Source organism: Pithys albifrons, chromosome Z (assembly GCF_047495875.1).
Source record: "Pithys albifrons albifrons isolate INPA30051 chromosome Z, PitAlb_v1, whole genome shotgun sequence".
NCBI classification, from domain to species: Eukaryota; Metazoa; Chordata; class Aves; order Passeriformes; family Thamnophilidae; genus Pithys; species Pithys albifrons.
Genome location: NC_092497.1, coordinates 21761496 through 21780622, shown reverse-complemented (window position 1 = coordinate 21780622; position 19127 = coordinate 21761496). Strand labels below are relative to the sequence as shown.

The 19127-nt window shown below is 36.1% G+C and overlaps 1 protein-coding gene across 4 annotated transcripts in view; it reads right to left on the bottom strand.

Annotated features, from left to right (window-relative positions):
- Positions 1–19127, bottom strand: part of KIF2A (kinesin family member 2A) — a 51607-nt gene that overhangs the window by 2696 nt on the left and 29784 nt on the right. For 2 of the 4 annotated variants that reach the window (XM_071581746.1, XM_071581748.1), the window contains exons 9-20: positions 18097–18259; positions 14666–14756; positions 14487–14550; positions 14087–14178; positions 13704–13846; positions 12768–12972; positions 9637–9747; positions 7677–7744; positions 5887–6000; positions 4621–4771; positions 2952–3053; positions 811–946 (exon numbers count right to left, since the gene is read on the bottom strand). In XM_071581746.1, the coding sequence (XP_071437847.1) occupies positions 811–946; positions 2952–3053; positions 4621–4771; positions 5887–6000; positions 7677–7744; positions 9637–9747; positions 12768–12972; positions 13704–13846; positions 14087–14178; positions 14487–14550; positions 14666–14756; positions 18097–18259 (1440 nt within the window). The remainder of the gene's footprint in view (positions 1–810; positions 947–2951; positions 3054–4620; positions 4772–5886; positions 6001–7676; positions 7745–9636; positions 9748–12767; positions 12973–13703; positions 13847–14086; positions 14179–14486; positions 14551–14665; positions 14757–18096; positions 18260–19127) is intronic. The other 2 variants (XM_071581749.1, XM_071581750.1) reach the window with 1 other exon arrangement.

Genomic DNA, 19127 nt, shown 5'->3' with positions numbered 1-19127 from the left:
AAGGATAACTGGCATGTTTCCAAGGCAAGCAGGCTACACCTTCCTTGCTTGATGTATTCTTCTAATTTACAGCAGATAGTCAGACTGAGTAAAGTAAGATTTTAACTTATTGAAAAGCCACTCCCCTCAGGCCCCAGCCCCATCCTTAAGCTTTTACCAGTATAGCATGTCTCCTGAAGTCCAAATAGTTAACAAAAAATGAAAAAATTCATCTCCATGAGGTACCAAGGTGACAAGCTGATTTTAGAAGATAAATGGGAGAGTCAATTTTGGGCACTTAGAATTATCTACAATTTGTTTTTCAACAAAGACAGGCTGACAAAATTTGAACAGAAAGGCTGTTAAAAAAAGAATAATAACCAAGATACTCAGAGCTTGATGCCACTCTAAAGCACAGTCTTAAAACAATTAAAGCAGGCTCTTTGCTACATTACAGAATGCAACAGAGCAGAAACTAGGAGTTCCTACTACATTTTTCTCATTGCATTGCCTTCTGCTTTTTTTCACACAGTTGGTTTGGATTTTTGTACCTTCCTTAGTGTTTTGGAAAAAAAAGAAAATTTGAAGGATTGAACTTTCTGGAGGTAAAGCATAGACTCTTCCTTTAAGTTAGGATGAACTGAGCACAGATGTGAACTTTTTCTCAGTCAGCAGAATAAATGGTCCTTTCACAGGGCAGCTGCAGGGCAGCATAAGTGAATAAAAAATACCCTGGAATACATTCACACTCTTTTTCCCCCCCTCATTATTATGGCAAGACTCCATGCCATATGCTAATAATGCACAGAAAAGTGGTTAAAAGCAATTTACCTCTAAGTTCGGTCAGAATGTCAATTTTCTGCTCTAGAATTGCTTCAAGTTGGGTAGCATAAGAATCCACATCATAGTCTACTTCTTCTGTCATCTCAAGAAGTAGTTTTTCAGCTTCCAACCATCTAATAGATTCCTAGATAAAAGTTTAGGAAAAAAACAAAATATGTCAGCAAAGTTTCAAGAAAAGTGTCAAGTTAAAAGCTGATTTAGACTTTTTATCAAAATTACCACACGTTCAATATAACAGATTTGAATCCTAAAATGAAACCTTTTTCCTAATTCAGCAAAACTGTATCTTTTCTACAGTACTTGTTATTTGCAGTGGTCGTACCAGCAACAGGTAACCCCCAGCTACCCCCATTCTCTTCAAATTCAGAACATTAGGTGGTTTAAGGCCATGAAACTCAGCAAACAGAATTTTATGTCATGGTTGTGTCCCCTTAGGCAAGTTTCAAACTTTGAAATTAAGTTTATGAGCTGGTTACCACTGACTACAGTCCTACAGTCATTACTACAGTCAAGAAGCCAAGATAATTTTGTCCAATTTTAGCAGAAACTGTATAGAAGACCTGTTTTAAACTTATTAATTGTATGATCTGACTCCACACATACAGTAAAGGCTTGTTAAACCAACTCTCAGGCATCTTTGCACTCTGAATATTATGAAAAGAAAAAAAAGACTTGCAGCAAAGAAGAATTGAAACTTGAGCTGAAATCTTAAAGGACCATACAAAGCTGTGATCAGGAGAACTGATGCCATTGGAAATGCCTTGATTTAAAAAAAAGAAAGCAGTGACAGTTCTAGGCATGTTGGACCTGACACACTAAAATAAAATCTTACACTCTGTACTCAGCAACTTAAGCAAAGTTGAAAATGTAGTCCAAAACCCATTTGTTTTTGTTTGTTTGTTTTCAGGACAGAAGGGGCTTGCACTGGGATAAGACTTATCTCATTTAATGTAATCTTGTACATCCAAGGCAGAGAAACATCAACACCTCTAGAGTGTGATTCTTTGTGTTGGTATATTTTAGCCATTTTTGTAAGAAAGGATGTTTTGTATTGGATGCTTCAAGAAGAAAGCTGACAGAAGATGACTGATAGAGCTGGTACATTTTGTATCAGGACAGCCCAGCTACATGCACAGCATAAACTAACAAGCCATGCTACAAAACAAAGGAACCTGAGGCTCAGACACATTTCCTTCCAGTGATCGCTGGAAGGAGCAGTAATCTCCAGCAAAAAGCCAGAGGGACACAGAGAGTCGATACCATCTTTAATGCAGCCTGTCTCTCCAGAGGTCACAAGCATTAGGACACAGCCACAGCATATGGCTTATGACTTCCACACTTATGTAAGTTTTACTTCAGGGCTATTGTTTCACAATAACTAAGTCTCTGCATCTGTTGTAAAATGTGTTAGTTAGCACCCTACTGTATTACAAACACACATCAATGTTCCACTAAGATAGACACATAAATTGAGGAAGTATGTGTATTCCCTACAGGTTGAATGGTCTGCTCTTCTCTGGCAAACAGCCAGCCTGCCTAACCTCTAAGGTTATGAACAGAAGCAACTCACATTTTCTTCTGAAAACTACTAACTCATTGCCACAATTTATTTTGTGAGTGTAAAAGGCTCTGTAGCACTGACCAGCACTACACTGTGTGGGTAGCATTCCTCCTAAAAACCCTGACTAATAGCAAATGAAAACCTTTATGTAGCTGTAAAATGGAAGTAAACAGAGAGTATGAAATACACATCTCTTCTGGATCACAGAGGAAGATGTGACAAAAGCACACTCAGATACAATACTTGCAGGGAGTATTGCAGTATCTTAGAGGGAGGGAGACGACCAAACACAAATGGTGCTGACAGAGACATTAGTATTGACTACTAGCCCTGGCAAAGGAAAATTTTTCTGAATTGTTGGGATGATACAGAAATATGCTTCTCTTTCACCATAACGACAAAGGTCAGTGGTCATGGAATCTGTGGGCTTAGCATAACAAATCAATTGAAAAATTTTTGACAGGTCAGACTGGCCAGAGGACATTCTCCATCTTTAACAGTATGCGCTTCATTAGGAAAACTTGAATTCCTGGATTAGGATAAAACAAAGTACAACTCCATCTTTTACCTGGAAGATAGTCCTGTGGTGTTCTACTACTTGCTCTTCCATTTCTACCATTTGTGACACAGCTTCATGGAAATTAAACAACTGTGGAGAAACTTCCTCTTCCTAAAAATAATAATTAGCCTCGTTAGTCTGGAAAGAACTGTGGCTACAGAAACATATTGAATGTGAGCCGTTTCATCACAGAACATGGAATAAAATATGCAAAGGGTTCGTTCATCTGCCACGGCAGAGTGAGCTTGGATGGTGACAGTGAAGTCCTCAGGACTAGAACCTACAACCCCCGGTATTCCCAGGAGGTCTCCCATCCAAGTACTAACCAGGGCTGACCCTGCCCAGCTTCCGAGATCTGACAGGATCGGCTGTCAGGGTGGCATTTAACTGCCTAGCAAGTTGAAATAATGGGAAGAGGAAACCATAAAGGAAGAATTATAATTTTCAGTAGGTTTTAAAGCCTACAGAAAACTCTGGTTTTCTGTCTTGTTGTGCATTGCTGCAACAGACAGGCAACAGTTTTCAAAACAAGAGAACAATAATTACAGTCAATATGTTTCAGAAAATCAGAATTAAATTAATCCTTTGGAAAATAAAAGTTAAATGTCAAGTGAGAAATCTGAAATGTACACAGTGGTTTATACATTAGAGGAACACACTCATGGATTTACAAACTGGGTCAAACAGGACTTCTTTAGAAATGAATAGTTAACAATAAAAGAGGAAAGTGCTAGGTAGGCTGAAACTAATGTTTTAGCAAGACAGTACACTATACAATGTTTTTGAAATATTTTTTAAAGTTTGATTTCATTCCACATGAATAATGACTAAGTGTGATATGAAAGGATATCTGGGTGGAAGGACTGTTGAGTAAGAAGCTCTAGGAATCAATATGTTCCTATGACCCAGAGTCCTGAAAGAAAAGTCATTCACTAAGGTGAGAAATAGAGTAGACACCACAAAAAGGTGTCTGAGGAGGCAGGGTCTTACGAAAAATGTTAGGATAGTACGGATTTTTCCCTTCTGTTTCTCATCAGCATTTCACAAACTTAGTTTTAATCCCTATTCGATATTTAAGGAACCAGGACTAGAACTGATAATCAGCAATGAGGAAAAATGCTCTTTAGAAGGTGCCTTTCAGGTCCCCACTCCTGCAGCACTGGAAGACCTGTTGGAAACATCATATGGTTCTCTTCCCCAACAGTGCACTGCGGTTTCACTCAGGATGGTGGGAGGAAGAATGATGGGTAGCCAAATTTCTATATGCAGAGAAAGGCAAACACTTGAAATGGGTTTCGCATGCAGGGAAAATAATGCTCAAAACCAGAGTGTTAAATAAAACAGACAAATATCCCAGATGCTTCTGACTGCCTATAAAAATGTAAAGTTATAAAGGAAAAAAATGCACAGCACAGACCGCCAGAGCCTAAAGCAGACCCTGCCTAGACATTAAAAGTCCTAATCAGCAAGGAAGATTAGAAAAACACCTTCAAGAAATGTTTTTGGGCTTTCTTTTTCTTTTGTATGGAAATAACACAGTACCATAAAGTGAAAAGGTGAAGCGGCATGCCTGTATTTACTTGCAGATTTTGCTAACAGGCTAAATACACGTTAATCTCGATTTGTTCTGTCACTGTATGTCATCATCTCTTTCCATGTAATACTGTAAACTACTCACGTTTTGTTCACAAAGCAGTTTGAGATCATCTCTCTGAGGAGAGCTTCCCACACCCCATTGTGTCTCCAAGTCATCCATCTGATTGGGAGCATGGTGTATAATGGAACGGATATCCCCTGCGGTATTAGGATCGACCGTCAGCTCCTTCACCCTATGAACAGAAAATGTTTAATTTGCAAATTAGTAACCTTCTCTGCAAAAGAGTCACAACCAAAACCAAAGCTCTACAGGTTTATGTGTAATTAATTCATTTAATAAGAAAGATGATGATGTCAGCTTCACAAATATAATGTACTTTCTGTGACAAAAAGATGTTAGTCTGATTTTTTGTAAAAAGGATAGACCATTGCATTTTTATTACTTGCACATGGATTACAGTCAATCTTCTATCAAGAGGCATTTCCTGATTGAAATCTTAGTACTTCTTAACAGTTGGGAAGGCAAAAATCTCAAACCCCTCAAAGGTAACTCCTTAACAAGGAGAGGTATTTGAAAGAAAAGTTCATTTAGCATCCTAGACTGACCATGTTTATTTTTCTGTACACACAATTGTACTTTAAAAAAGTGAGTTAATCAGCACTCATTAGCTGTTATAAGCAAATCAACCAAGAAATTCTGAAGGAAATAATATCTTGCAACCAAGTATTTCAGAGAATAAATAGATCCTTTAATTTCAAAGGTGAAAACATTTTAATAAAATGTTAGGCTCTTGCAGTACAAAAGTAGTTTAAAGATTAATAAAGCTTCTGTTAAATAAAGCCCATTTAAAAGCAAGTTTATGAATAATGTATAAAAGTCTGAAAGTATAGCAAGTTTTAAAATATTCTTTATTTCTTTGATGGGAGAAATGTTTTTTCAAGTAGCACGTATTTACTACAAAGGAAAATATTTTTTATTTCTCTTCAGAGTGATGAGAATTTTTAATAATGCATATGTAGAAAAATTTTCGAGATACTCAAGTTAGCCTAAACACAGAATTGTTAGATTTGGTGCATTAAATGTGCAAAAGTGACATCACCATTTTTTTTTTAACGCATGAAGGAAACTAGCAAGCCTGGATACAGAATGTGGATGTTTAAGGAAGGTAAACAAAATACTGGGAAGATGATTGCAGATCATGCAGAACCATCACCTGCCAAACAAAAATAAAAACAAAATATGTGTGACTCAAGGCAAGGGGACTAATGAAAGGTTGGATTGTAAAATTACATAGCCAAAAAAAAACCCACGTAAAAATAAAGATTCCACGTATAGAATGAAGTAGACCTGGTGTTTGAAGGAGAAAAGTCGTCATACTCATAGGAAGGAGAGAGATCAGAGCGACTGCCACTACCCTGTGAGAAGGGAATGTCCGAAGGACTAATTCCAAACTCCTTTACTCTGCAGCAGCAAAATACAGTAGCAAATTAAAAGAAAATGTTCTCATGAACACAGTTAAAATGACAACTTTTTGTTTAGCATACTTTAATAGTTTAACTACACAATTATTTTTATACTAAAACGCAAGCATGCCAACATATTTAAACCTGTTGCAAACAGTTCAGATCACTAACAAAACCAAACAAAATCAGTGCTGCCAATTTGCAGAAACTATAATAGCAGTGTTTTTTAGAAGAGTAACGCCAGATTTTGGTTTGTGTCATTAATGAGATTTGGTCTACTTTTAATATTCCACTAAATGTCTCCTTTGAAAATATCAAACCACTACAGCTACAAAACTCTAAATTCTATTCTGCCTGCTTTCTTCACTGCATGCACACTAGTGTCTAGCACCTAAAAGTAACTGTAGTATGAAAATTATGTATTGTTAGAAAAAAAACCCAAAAAACTATATAAAACACATGAAGCAACATCACAGTGTCAGGTATATACTCCATAACACACAATTTTAACACCAAGGGGAGGACACAGTTTCAGCACAACTATTTAGTACACTAGAAACAGGTGTTTGCTTCTGTAGTGACTTCCTAGACTCACTTCAGCAACACAAGTTCTATAAGGGGTAAAAGTTCCAACGAGTCTTGAATGTGGAAGGTCCTTCGTTATGTTACTGTAAGCAGGTGAGTAGAGGCCTCCTTCTGTCCAGGCAGGAAATTACAGACTGGTCCAAGGCAGGCAGGTTCACTACTAGCTCCCTTGATTCAGACACAGGGACATTTGGGTATCTAGAGGAGCTGGCGGTAAGCCTTCCAGGCAGGCCTTTGTGCCCCGTCAGAGACTGGTTGTGGTGCCCAGCCAAGCAGGAACCATTGTGATTCTGCCATCTTCCACCGGAGCAAGCAGGCCAACACACAGTGAAAAACAGCAAAACCAGGGTTCCTGATGGCCCCTGTCTGCCACCTTCACTCTTTGCAGCAAAGCATGGGGTGTTGCTGGGTCGAGGTCTGACTGCAAGGACACACAAGACCTGATCATCCCATCTCCACTACATGTAGGAGAAGTGCAGCAGGTGAGTGCTCCTTTCACACTCACTGGAGAGAGCTGAACACCTTCTTAGAGCAGTACAGGTCTCCAAGGTGCTATATCTGCCTCTGGAGGTGTTAATTATTCTACAGTAATCAAAGTCTGTTGGATTTACTGCCTCTTTACTTAGGGGTCTCAGATATTTACCTGAATTTGTGAAGCATGAAATTTCATACGTACATATACTACAGACTGGCAACTGCACACAATTCCACCATGGAGATGAAAAAAAATACAACATCACAGAAAGGGATTTTAGCTGACTCCCCAGGGAATCATCAGGCTACCCCTAATGCAAGAGATAGTGCCTCCAGACCAGGGGCAAAGCTATCTCCCACATATCTTGCAGTCCACATTATCCACCTCCAGATAATGGTATAGATGTAATTTATATAGATTCTCTTACAATGGTTGTAAAAGGTGACAAATTAAATGTGAACCTGGATCAGTAATTTCATTTTAATCTTATTAACAAATGCAACTACAATTAAGTTATTCAAGTAGCTAAAATAATTATAGATCACGGAACAACACTATTTCAAATGTCAGTCATCAACAGCTAGTATTGCTATAAGAAATAACATTTTTCATACCTGTTTGCATATCTCAATGTATTTAGAGTGTTTTCACATGATGCCATCCCCGGAGAAATTGTAGCAATCTGGAAAAAGCAAACCACATGTTAATAATCTCTTTGTACAGATGAAAGGGTTGATCAATTCAAATTAACTTTATATACTTTTTTAATCTCTAGTTTCATTTGCAATCTTCTACAAAAAAACTCTATGTACAGCTGTCCTTTATATGATGACATCTCTGGGACACAAATGTCCAGTTAAAGCTTCAATTTAACTTCTTTAGCCATACAGTGAACATAAGAATCCATAGAAATTCAGTCCATTTCCTCAACCTCATCATCTTGGTAACATAATATGTAAATGGAAAACTCACAACTCTAACTAAAAAAATAAAAGACTCTTCAAAAAGGGATTTATGCAACTCAGGAGACTGTAAGTCTAATATATCCTGCAAACAACTACCAGGTTGCTTTTTTTAATACATCTTTGCAGGATGTTTTCTGTTCAAGGATACTCAATGCTGCTTTTCGCATTCTATGCTGAAAAGCATGACATAGTTGCAAAATGTCTTACTCAAACAGCACATTAGAACATCAGATCAAATCTTTGTCTTGTTGAGATGCACAATTTAGCTTTCTGATCCTGCACAGGATTTATGAAATTATAGTATTATAGAATGTTTTGGTTTGGAAGAGACTTTTTAAGTTCATTTAGTTCAACTCACTGCAGTAAGCAGAGGCATCTTCAGCTCTATCAGGTATGTATCAAAAGAAAACAATCCTGTCTTTTCATCAGAAAACTGGACAAAAAAAGGTTAATAAAAATGCTCTTTTATCACCATTTTCAAATCAGAGCTGGACTTAACAGCTAAAGGAAAGACTAGGCTGCCCTAACACCATGTTTGTCACATTGTGGTCTGCAGACTTCTTTGGCCTCCAGACTAAATAATTTCAAAGAGTTGGTGAAAAGTAAACAACACAAACAAGCTTAGAAATCGGTGTACACTGCAGAGTTTGCTTTCTCATTAGGTGAAATGTTAAGAATGCACAAATAAGACAACTGGACATCAGTGTTTTTATCTGTCCTGTCCACCATCTGTCAATAGAATTCTGTTTTCAGACTGATGCAAATTCACATTTACAAGTAATCAACAACTATTTACATATTTATATATACTCGTGTAATTATATATTTATAATAGTTAATAATAAATTATAATATTTCTAATTATTTTATGTTATTTTATATATTACATATAATTGTATATATTTTTCATATTTGTTTACAACTATTCATCCTATCTATCCCAGTAACTTTCCCCTCAACAGTCTGAAAGCATATTCTGATGGCCTTGATACCAACTTTTAGTCTTCGTCATTTGAAGACCAGAACTCATCTCTGTATTTCCTGTCTATACCACCTTTTCCAAAATTCAGCATTAACAAACAAGACTCTTATACAACTAAGACATTATTAAAAACAAACAGACAAACTTCCCAAGCTCAGAGTGTTTCTAGTTGCCTGCCTAGCTAGAAAACTAGAGGAAGATATAAGAAATGTCAATAAAAAGCGAAAAGGGAGCAAGTTATCTGAAATCGACGATCATTTCAGTTGGAAAACACCTCTAAAATCGTTGAGTTCAACCATTTACCCAGCCAAGCCCCACACCATGTCTGTAAGTGACACATCTACACATCTTTCAAACACCTCTAGGAATGGTGACTTGACCATTTTCCTAGGCAGCCTGTTCCAATGCTTGGCAACCTCTATGGTAAAAAAATTACACCTACTATTCAATCTCAACAATTCAGAAATGTCCCTGCTGAAATCGCCCTCCACATACATTATCAGTTAGTGGATAAATTTAAGTCCAACACATTGCCAGTAGCAAGTGACCAATTTTAAACATAAAAGCCTAAATTCACAGTGCCTTTTCTCTTTGTAATTGTTAGAACAATTAACCAAATCAACTTACCATACAGGTACGCGAGTTTTCTCCAATGAATGAATCTCTTAGCACCTGAGTAAGTTTACTTGCTCTGAAGGGTGTATGAGGTTTATTTCGGCCTAAGGCTCTAATGCACTCCTGAAAGAACAAAGAGGTTCTTTAACATGGATTAAGTTTATATATTAAAAATGCCGTTCAGAATCAAAAAATACACGCTTATTTTGTTGACCTCCTGTAAGATATTAAAATTTACCATTATCAGCTACAAAGCCTGAATGACCTACAACATCTGTCTACAGCAGGGACAGGGACATGTGTTAATGGTACCAACTAAAAGCAGTAGATTTGATTCTGACTTTACCACTGACTTTCTTCAGAGCTCAGAAGAAAGTAAACTTTTTGACAGCTTCCACAGGCCACAAATCTAGTAGGCAGAGCTTTCCACTGATGTACTTAGCATTGGAAGGCCCTTGAAAACATTAAGCCATTCCCTGTTTTAAAATACTCTTTATGTGAAAAAACAGGGATAAGGTCACCTCTTTCATTCACAGGCACATGGGGTAACATTAATATGTGCAATTGGTTTTGCCTACAGACACCTCTTCAGTTGCAAGGTTTCCTTAGTGCACTTTTAACATATCTACACACAGAACTTCCATAAACAACCATACTTCAAATGCTTCTGAAATCAGAGCTTTGCCTTCAGCTGCACTGATAGAATGCCCTTTGTGTTACATGAATGGTTCTACAGCAGTTCAACTAATTCTTCAGCTGCAGACAAGTCAGTGTGATCTTTTGAAATCTTCTAGAAACAGCTTCTTCCAAAAACCAGGCTAGAAACTGTTGGATGACAATCCAAGAAAGCACGGCAGCTGTGAATGGCATAAAACAGAACTAAAAATGGGCTTGGAGTAAAACTTCCATGACATAGGATGAACAACACAAGAGCGCTTTAACTAAAGTGATTATTGGAAAAACTCATCATCTGAATTGTATAGATTGGACACAGCTCAGAAAAACAGAAAGTCTGAAGCTTGTTGAATGTGAATATCACCTGTAAGTACTAAATTGGATTCAATACTTATAGGCAAGCAATGCAGTGCATTTCTGGAATGTCTTTAATTTATACATTAATACTGAACTTGCATAAAGAGAAAAGCATGTAAGACAAGAAGAGCAGCAACAGATTTTCAAAAAGTGACACTGCAGAATAAAAACAGTAACACAGGTATGCTGAATTACTGATATGGTAATCATCAAGTTTAATTAAGATATTTTAATTTACTGTAATTATTTTTAGTTTGCTTACTTCTGAAAAATTAGAACTGGATTATCTCCTTATTAGCAAAAGATTACAGAAGGAAACTGCCAGCTTCTAAATTCATGGAGCTTTTAACTACTTTCTGCTTTTCATTACAGCTCAGAAAACCAGGTAACAAAATTACAACACTACTTCCATGTACAGATGTTACAGAAACAACTTCTTATACCAAAATCTGAACAGGTTAAGACAAAACTGATATTCAGATACATACTGCAAATGTTGGATTTGTACCAAGGACCACTTTTCAGAACATACTAGTCTAATTGAACTTGACAATAACCTCATGGGTCCTGAATACAAATAGAAAAAGCTGTGTAATGTTTTTTGGGATAGATAAAAAATGAAAAACTAACTTATCATAGATCTCTGCAAAATCTTCATTTATTTTTATTTTCCCTTCCCCATAAAATTCAGATGAAAATCACTAGTACAATAGCAGCAGAACATTTTGCTATAATTGAAGGGCAACATGTATGAAAATTAACAAAATATGTTGCATGACCACTATCCAATACAAAATCAGTAAGTAAACTGAAAAGAAAACAAACTCCCAAAACAAAACAGCTTTATTCAATCACATTTAGAAAGACTAGAAACATCAACATATTCCCTGCATTGTTTACTTTGATACTAAAAAAGAAAAGGCCAAGGTTTTGTAATTGCTGCTACTACAATTTAGTAAGGACACACTATACGTCACAGTTTTGTGGTGTTTTATGAGATTTGTTTAGTCAGATACCAGTCTTCTCCCAAATTTATACTGGGAATAAAAAGTAAGCTCAGTGATTTAGGGATTCAGATTCTTTATATAAAACCACAGAGCTGGTGCACGGTATTTTGTAGCTCTCTTGATGTGCCTGGATTAAGGTATGAAATCTGTAAAGTTACATGGTATTGGACAATTTGCTGTGAAGAAGGTTGTTAAAGAAAACAAAAAATAAATGGCAGAGCAACTGGACTTCACACCAATCTATAAGATTCATAGTGAAGACCTTTTATTACACAAAGCACACAGTTTACATAGGGTTAGGACTACAGCTTATTGGCTAAAAAAATTACACACCACCACACTAGAAACTTCAATTGGTTAGAACCTATCTCTCACAAGTCCCATGTTTATATTATTTCATCCTGGCTGTTTTCGTGCACCTGCAGAGTTCTGTGAATTCCTACTCTGTGAATTCTTGGGCAGTAACCCTCCTCCCTAGCAGGCAGCAGCAGCTGAGCTCCTTGCTGCTTCCGGCTGATAGCTAAGTCTGACAGGGCTTTCTATAGATCTGAATTGCTCACTTATTTTACTGTAACATCAGGTTGTCAAAAATGGACTTCAACATCCAAGGCTTATTTTAATGTTGTATTTGTTAGTTCTTTCTTGATGTGTTGCTGTTGTTTTGCTTTAGTGAATATAGTAACAAAAGTAAATAAATATGTTGTCAATGTAATTTTATATTTTATTTAAAAAATCAAATATATACTGAGATCAGTACGCATATTTCTAGTTAGCATTTCATACCTTGAGTACCACACTAAGTCATTTGCCTTCCTATTTAAATCAGACATGTATGCAAATTCAACCATTAGGTTTTTTTGGTGTTTTTTTTTCTTTTACAAAAACTATGTGCAAGTTGATAAAACAATCTTTCCGCACTGTTTCTACTTCAGAAATATGAAGTGTTCCTTTAGACATTTAGAGGAAAAATCAATACATTATTTTACCTGTCACATCAGTAGACAATGTAGACAAGCAAAGCCTGCAAACTCATTAATCTTAATAGTTATTGCTATTATATGTAGGCTGCCACCTACTCAAAGGCAATAGAAACATTTAAGTTACCTTGAGTGCTAAAAGGCTCTTGTTAATTTCTGCACCTTCCAGTCTTGTCTGCCTGTCAGCACTAGAGGTATCTGCTCCTCTTTCATTGCCAGCCAAATCAATCAGAGAGAATTTACCATGCAATTTCCCTTTTCTTCTGAGAATAATCTGAAATACTGCATGGCTTCGAGATGAGTGTGCATTTGCCGATGTCTGGCCAGATGTCCTAAAGAAGGAAAGAAAAGAGAAGGACATCAGCAGACAAAGGACCAGAAGGTTAATCACCAACCTCACAATGTTGGTTTTTTCAGGGCAGATTCCTGCATTTTCTTACGTGTTGACAGCATGTTTAACACTCTTGTGAACACTGGAGATAGAACCCTAAGAATTGGATGAACATAGTACAATTATATCTTTTCTTCCATCTCTTCAAACAGAAATGCAAGATTAGCAACATTTTACCTCCCTTTTAAAAGCAAGAATAATCAGATCTTCAAATATTTCAGATTGTCAGAGAGTTTAAACATAAAATGCTGAAGGCACTTTTATCTGATCATGCAACAGTCCATGCACAAGGCTAATTTTAAAACCAACGAAGCTCGAGTATTAAAAAAAGACAAAATTTGCACTTAACCTCTGCCAGAACGCATCAAGGCCTTTTAGAGATGAAGAATCTGGCAGCATTCCAGATTTTAAATTATGTGAATTTAAGTCAGTAAGCTAGTTACAAAATGCACACAATTCACATACTGTTGAACAAGCAGTTTTTTCTCTCTAGGAGACAGAGGAAACCCTAAATAGCTTTATTTAAAAGGTAGATAGATTCCTTACTTGCAGACAGTATCATCAAAAAAACCACTGCATATTAATAAGGCATCAATATGAAGACACTCCAAAAAAATCTTGTTCTAGTTTTTTAACGTACAGTGAAAAACTGGTGTTAGCTGTGGAAGATACCTGCAGCTGTTGCCTACTTCAATAAGCTTAAGAACATCTTCAACACATTTGACTTCACGCTCCTGTAATCCCACCACCTGGACTTGCTGTTTACCATCTTCTAAAACTCTCAATTTTGTCTTCCTGTTCAACAAGTCAAAAACCTTACGGAAGGAGGAAAACAGAACAGTTAAAGAGGAGCTTTAAAAGACATTCCTGTTTCAATTACCTATCAAAATATGAAAACCATGCCATGAAAAAATATAATTGCAGGGAAATGTAAACAATTCTTTGAACTATATAGCTGTTAGTACAAGGAGGAAAAAATATTTTATGTGACAAGCTCAAAATATTGCTTGTGAATGAGCAATTCCCCTTTCCTCAGAGAAAGGCCAAGTTCTTACCTTACCACTGTAGATCTCAAAAAACGTTGCATATACTTGAAGTTCTAACTTCTTGTAGTTTGCCTTCTTTAACATGAAAAAGACATCTCGAGCTGTGGATAAATTTCGAGAATAAGAAGAAATCTTGTCATGTACTTTTATTAAGTGAAAACTCAATCATGTATAACTGTCTATTTTACAGCATCTCTCTTATTTTGCAAGAGTAAGAGAAAGTGGCACTAACTAGGTCTAAAACAACACAGTTTAAAATACTGTATTATTACTCTGGAAGTACTTTTGATGTTATCAAAGCTCCACTGTAATGTAAAATGTATAGACTGTTGTGTTGGTATGACAGGAAGTGGAAAATGTGTTGATCCTAACTAATCTGCCAAAAGCCAACTGATCAATGAAGTCTTACCTGCAAGGGCATATATGCCTTTGGAACAATCTTGGTTCTTTCCTGAAAAATCACCACCCATAGTCTACATTAAAAAAAAAAAAAAGGCACATAAAAATCACAGAACTGTAACTCACTACTTCTTACTTATCAGAACTCATAAGAGAATTGTATTGCTAACATGGAGAAGAAATACTTACATGTGTTTTTCCACTGCCTGTCTGTCCGTATGCAAAACAAGTGGCCATTCCCCTTTCAAATATGGTCTCCACTAGAGGTCGAGCAGTAAACCTTAAAAGCCAAAAACAACCATACTTAGAAACTGAAGTACTTTAAGATACTGTTACCAAAATAGTAAAAACATTAAAGCTAGAAGTGACACAATTAGTCCTGTACTTTGAGAAGTCAAAGGACATTTTATGCATAATTTCTGAACTAAAGAGATTTTCAGGTCTAAGGCATTAAAATTTTCCAAACAATCAAAAGCTACAAGGTCTCTCTCATTTCTTTTATAACAGTATTATCATACTTTAAACCCCAGGGAAAAGGAGTTCCCTGGTTTAATGATCCAACATATCACAGTCTACTACATGGACTCCTGAGACTTTGAAATGGAACATCAGCAGCAACAGATATGAGTTTTTGTCAATACTAAAATTCTGCTGTAGGTTTGTTTTCCTTCCCAAATCATCTTCCAGGATTAAATTCGAAAGACAAGTGGCCACAAAACTGCCTATCTTAGTATTTTGAGAGCATGCACACATTGAGAAAAGGCTTACAGGAATGGATATTCAAGCTCTTAAGAATGAAAACATTTGGTTATTCCTGAGGTACTTCTTGCTGTGTCAAAAATATTATCTGAAGTATCATTTCTTATTTTAGAGGTTTAATTTTTACTTTAAGAAAAATGGAGTTATTGTTCCTACTTCAACTGCTTGTTACCATTATTTCATGGAAAACTCCAAAAGCAAAGGGTAGACTAAAGGAGGGTTACAAATGGAGATGAGTCTCTTTGTAACAGTGTCCCTTTCTAAACTTTTTCCAGTTGTTTGCACATAAATTTCTATAAGTAATTGAAAAAGGAAAAATTGATTACAGAAAACAAGGAGGTGTTACAACCTTCTTTCATTCTGCTTTCAAACACAAGATTACTTAGAAAAACAATATAGGCAAGACCGAGCCATTTACCAACCATGTGTTACACAAAAAATTTATGTCTAACTGAATCATGAATTTTCATTAAGAATATACCACATGATTTCCTGATCAGCCTTAGTCTTTCTTTTTTGCTTCTTCTAAATATATGTGCCCTGTATTCTCAAGAGGACATTCCCAAATTTTGCTGTTTGTTCTTTCTATATATAAAAAAAATTCACAAAACCTATACACCTTAGAAGCATACTCAATTACTTCTGAGTTTGAAAGCATTTATTTTGCTGATTTATAAAAAAGGGACTTAACTGTATCTAAAGTAAAGTAAAATACAAACATGTTTAGCAGAGTTTTCACAAAGCATTAAACAGCTCCAAATGCTACTCTGTGAAAACAGTCCAACTTTACTTTTACTGGAACTTTTATTTGCAGTCTTCATGTTTCAGAACTGTTTCTCCTTTAAAACTCTTAAGGCACACCCATTGAAACTAGTGAGTATTTTCTAATATTAAAAAATCCTTGCAACTCAGTGTTGTGGTTCATGGCTTAAAAAATACTTAAAATATGGATTAAGCAAACTAATAATAGTAATGGTAAAAATGGTAATAATGGTGCTAATAATACAGTAGTACTTCTCTACCTCAAACTGAAGAATATTTATTTATTACAGATATACAGTAACTTTAGCATATAGGAGAAAACTGGAGCAACTTGAAGCAGTATTTTTTTCCTCAATGTAATACTGAAGTTTCAGTGAGACCAGAGGATGATACTTATCTTGTTCATACTTTTGTTATTAGAGGGCATCTTGAAGCAGATTTCCCTTCAAGTATTGATCACTATTGTACCATATGAGGGTGAAGGAGCAAGACTAGAGATTTACTGTTTCAGTATGAATACAGTAATTTCACAGTATTTCCATCTATTGCCATTAATGTATTACATGACTAATAAAAACTGCCTGGAGAAAACTCAGCACAAAAGTACAACAACATTGTATACTGAAACCACCTCTCACATTTAAACACTATGTTCACACAGATAAATAACAGGAAGGAGGGAGATTGTAAGAATGAATTGTCAAGCAGGAGAAGAATTATTTCACACATCACCAGCCAGCTAGCTCTCCCACAGCTCTTCAGTATCAAGGAAAGGAAACATACTACTAACAGACAACCAGCAGAGACAGAAATCTCTAAGGACACAGCTTTCCTATTTAGTAGTCTTTTGTTAGAGTAAACTAACAGACTGTAAGATTTTCCTTCTGCCATCCTTCTTGAATTCTATCAGGCATAAGACGTCTTTATTTTCACAATCTTTTTGGAATTTTTTTACTATGAATTTTCTACTATCCACTGACAGGATGGACAGCATCTAATACAGCTGATAGATCAGACGGCTAGTATCTGATAGATACCCATTGACAGTGGATAGCATCCACTATCCAACAAGTCACAATCCTAACTTTCACTTCCTAGTTGTGGATTAAAATCAAGAATTAAGATATTCGTCTATCAATACTCTTTAAAGCTATGGGAAGCACTTTCCAAGCATAAGGCAAAATATCTTCACTAAATTCTTTTTTAATCTCAATATTCCCTGAAAAAGCTTCACAGACTGTGTACCAAGAGAGTGACTTGGGGTGTCTAACCTTGCCTGCCACTGTATCTACTGCATTTGGTGACTGGTCTAAGGCAAATCGTGACTTCTAAACATGCTCTTAAAAGTGCTGTGTGCATAATTCTTTACCAGTAGGGGAAGTGAAACAGAAGACTAAAGGAGAAAATTGAGATCCAAATACCTTGGGCCTGAAAGTAGATGTGTGTCTTTGCTGCTGTTTATTTTTAAATCAGAAGGATTTGGTATTTTGAGCAAGACAACTTGGGTCCACACACTTCCATGATATATCAGCCAGATTGCTTCCAGCAGAACAGCTAGCTCAGGTATCTCGGCAATACAGCAGTAAAAACTCTCTCACTTTCTGGGTACTCTTTCCCAACCCTCTACTGATTTGTTTACGTCTCTTAATTATCCTATATTCAAACTGCAAGCTCTTTGGTGATAGGGTTGTCCTTTTCTTCCAGGTTTCCTAGAGATGGAAAGCTGTGACTCAGGTTCCTCAGGTGCTGCACACACACTGATCACAAGACAATAACCCTGACGCAAATGAAGAGTTCATTTCACGGCTCAAGTAATCAGCAGCTGAGGAGAAAGGTAATACTTCCTAGAGCCTGAAAACCAGCAGAGCTGGAAGGAGGAATAGGAGGACTGAGGTCAACAGAGGTGGAGATGACATTGCAGGTGAAGGATTAGGGATAACAAACCAAAAATAAACAGGCAGAAGAATGGAAGTAGCAATATATCACTCAGGTAACACAGAGAATAGGAATAAAGTCAATGATCAAGGTAAGTGCAACAGTTATTAACATGGAAAAAACATGAGAAAAAAGATTCACAAAAAAAAAGCATATACACATACCTGTAAACCATTTCATTAGGAGCCGTGTCATCAAAGGCATAATCAAACCGAAAAGTTTGGTTTTCTAGGTACCTTGTTAAATCCACCTTTTGTTTTGGCTCATGTACCATCACAACATCTTTACTAGGAATTGTTATTACATCAAGGTCTTTCATTAAAGTTTCTATAAAATAAGTGAAATATATATTTAACTAACAACACATCACTATTTTTTACATTTTTCCATTGTTTACACTCTTATAACATCTCAGATAACACAGCTCCTCCGAGTAACAACACTGCAATGGATTTGGGCTTCTGATGCCTCGATAGTTATCTGCTAAGTAAGAGATTTCATTTTGGAAGTCTAGTCATCCTATTCTGCCAGTTGCTAGAAATGAAAGAGAGGTTGTACAATGTTGATTAGAAAAAACTATGATCATTAAATAAAGTACTACCACTATAGTTTGCTATGTATTTTATAACACTTTTCACAGAATTGGGATCTTTTTCCTTCAAGATTCTATATTTTTTTACAGCTTGCTGCCATATTCTTTGACTTTGTATAATTACCTTCTCCAGTGGAGAAACTAGATGCTTAAAGTCCTATACTGCTCAGATGGTCAAACTTGCAAACACAAAAAAATTAATAGCCTTACGAAAATCTGTTTTATTTTAAAATTTTATCTTTATAATTTCTCTAAATCCTGGAAATTACAGTCATATGTTCATAGCTTTCAAAAAGAAAAATTTTGCTTTCATTCCTTACAGACATTTTCATTTCTGTATTCCCTGAAACCTACAGCACACACCTTTAATATATAATTTCTCTAAAGTAAAATCCTTTCTAAAAACTACCTTGTAAACAGAAAAAGCTGAAAATGCTAATGATCCTATCACTTCAACAGTGAGATCTAAGGTTATAATTTACTGTACAGCACTACAATTTAGTGCTAATTGTATGATATATGAGTCAGCGAAACAGAGATCTCAGTGATCCATTATATGCACAAAAATAAAGATCCTTTTTGTGTACAGTTGGGATTCAATAT